The 2,624-nt window shown below is 52.0% G+C and overlaps 1 protein-coding gene across 1 annotated transcript in view; it reads right to left on the bottom strand.

Annotated features, from left to right (window-relative positions):
- LOC119592277 (NACHT and WD repeat domain-containing protein 2-like) overlaps positions 1-2,624 on the bottom strand; it is a 51,166-nt gene that overhangs the window by 25,125 nt on the left and 23,417 nt on the right. Inside the window, exon 10 of the mRNA XM_037941108.1 lies at positions 43-141. Within this exon, the coding sequence (XP_037797036.1) occupies positions 43-141 (99 nt within the window). The remainder of the gene's footprint in view (positions 1-42; positions 142-2,624) is intronic.

Below are 2,624 nucleotides of genomic sequence, written 5' to 3'. Positions count from 1 at the left end.
CCCCAAGGCTCACATACAACCCGACCCCCTTCCTCGCTTTACCTTAACATTGGGAGGCAGCCTTGTAGGAATCCAGGACATGCGGTTGGCGTCGGTGGCACCTGTGACCTGGTCCACGCTGTCCAGGTAGATCAGGAGCGGCTGAGGGGAGAGGACACAGGGGGTTAGTTTCCACCTCTGTGGGGTTGGTTTCGGGTGTTGTGAGGTTGGTTTCGGGTGTTGTGAGGTTGGTTTCGGGTGTTGTGGGGTTGGTTTCGGGTGTTGTGAGGTTGGTTTCAGGTGTTATGGGGTTGGTTTCGGGTGTTATGGGGTTGGTTTCGGGTGTTTGGGGTTGGTTTCGGGTGTTTGGGGTTGGTTTCGGGTGTTGCGAGGTTGGTTTCGGGTGTTGCGAGGTTGGTTTCGGGTGTTATGAGGTTGGTTTCGGGTGTTTGGGGTTGGTTTCGGGTGTTGTGAGGTTGGTTTCGGGTGTTTGGGGTTGGTTTCGGGTGTTTGGGGTTGGTGTCGGGTGTTGTGGGGTTGGTTTCGGGTGTTATGGGGTTGGTTTCGGGTGTTGTGAGGTTGGTTTCGGGTGTTGTGAGGTTGGTTTCGGGTGTTAGTGAGGTTGGTTTCGGGTGTTGTGGGGTTGGTTTCGGGTGTTTGGGGTTGGTTTCGGGTGTTTGGGGTTGGTTTCGGGTGTTTGGGGTTGGTTCGGGTGTTGTGAGGTTGGTTTCGGGTGTTGTGGGTTGGTTTCGGGTGTTGTGAGGTTGGTTTCGGGTGTTGTGGGGTTGGTTTCGGGTGTTTTGGGGTTGGTTTCGGGTGTTTGGGGTTGGTTTCGGGTGTTTGGGGTTGGTTTCGGGTGTTGTGGGGTTGGTTTCGGGTGTTTGGGGTTGGTTTCGGGTGTTTGGGGTTGGTTTCGGGTGTTTGGGGTTGGTTTCGGGTGTTTGGGGTTGGTTTCGGGTGTTTGGGGTTGGTTTCGGGTGTTGTGAGGTTGGTTTCGGGTGTTATGGGGTTGGTTTCGGGTGTTATGGGGTTGGTTTTGGGTGTTTGGGGTTGGTTTCGGGTGTTATGGGGTTGGTTTCGGGTGTTATGGGGTTGGTTTCGGGTGTTTGGGGTTGGTTTCGGGTGTTGTGGGGTTGGTTTCGGGTGTTTTGGGGTTGGTTTCGGGTGTTGTGAGGTTGGTTTCGGGTGTTATGGGGTTGGTTTCGGGTGTTTGGGGTTGGTTTCGGGTGTTATGGGGTTGGTTTCGGGTGTTGTGAGGTTGGTTTCGGGTGTTGTGAGGTTGGTTTCGGGTGTTTGGGGTTGGTTTCGGGTGTTGTGAGGTTGGTTTCGGGTGTTGTGAGGTTGGTTTCGGGTGTTGTGAGGTTGGTTTCGGGTGTTGTGGGGTTGGTTTCGGGTGTTATGAGGTTGGTTTCGGGTGTTGTGAGGTTGGTTTCGGGTGTTTGAGGTTGGTTTCGGGTGTTGTGAGGTTGGTTTCGGGTGTTGTGAGGTTGGTTTCGGGCGTTATGGGGTTGGTTTCGGGTTTTATGGGGTTGGTTTCGGGTGTTATGAAGTTGGTTTCAAGTGATATGGGCAGGTTTCGTGTCTAATGGGGTTATCATTATGATATTTCGAGGTTAGCATTATGGTATTTGCCAAGGCCATGAAGGTTCTAATATGATTCGTCCACAAAGTGATATTACAATCGATATGGATAACAAGACATTGATGCCGAAATCAATGGACGTAACACCATGCTAACACTATATGGATCATACAGCCATGAACATCCCAGCACTACAGTTACATATATACACCGTGGTTATTGTTACGTAACATATGGTCCTCCCTCTCTCCTGGGCTATACACAGTCGTCTCTCCTTATCTCTCCTCTTCCCTTTTCTCTTCCTCTCACTTCCTACCCTTACCTGATCTTCACCGACATGCTAATACTCTTCGTTACCCTTATCCCCCACCCTCCCTGACCCTCACTTCTTCCTTTACCTTCTTCCTCCTTCTCTTTCATTTCCCATCATCATTATCTTCGACACTTCCATCATTCTGTTTTCATCCCTCTCTCTGTCCCTCAGCTTCACCCCACTCTCTCACTATCTCTCCCTCACCCTTCCCTTCCCTCTCCCTCTCTTTCATCCTTAACCTTACCCCCTCCCTCATCATCATCCTTCTCCCTCGGCGCTCCCATTCTTCATCACCATCCTTCTCCCTCACCTCCTCACCTCGTCATTGCTCTCCCTCTCATCCATTCACCCTTCCCCTCTTCCTCCCCCTAACCCTCTCCCTCACTCCTATCCTTCCTCTTATCCCCTCCCTCATCATCCTTCTCCCTCGCCACCCCCTCACTTTACCCTCCCATCTCATCCACTCACCCTTGCCATCCTTGCCCTCTCCCACCCCTTAACCTTCAACCCTCTACCCCACACTTGTCCTTCCCCCTCACCCCTCATCCTTCCCCTCTCCCTCATCCTCATCCTCTTCCCCAACCCTTCCTCCCACACCATCATATTGGTCGATTACGTCAACAAACCACAGCATGCGAACGACCTATTTTCCCCATTCATATCCTCTCTTCGCGTGTATTACGCACGTCAGCTGATCGAGGTGTAAACATTGCCTCGTCAGCGCTATTATGTATGAAGACGTGACCGGAG

The sequence above is a fragment of the Penaeus monodon genome, chromosome 30 (assembly GCF_015228065.2).
Source record: "Penaeus monodon isolate SGIC_2016 chromosome 30, NSTDA_Pmon_1, whole genome shotgun sequence".
Classification (NCBI taxonomy): Eukaryota; Metazoa; Arthropoda; class Malacostraca; order Decapoda; family Penaeidae; genus Penaeus; species Penaeus monodon.
This window is presented reverse-complemented; position numbering and strand designations above follow the sequence as displayed.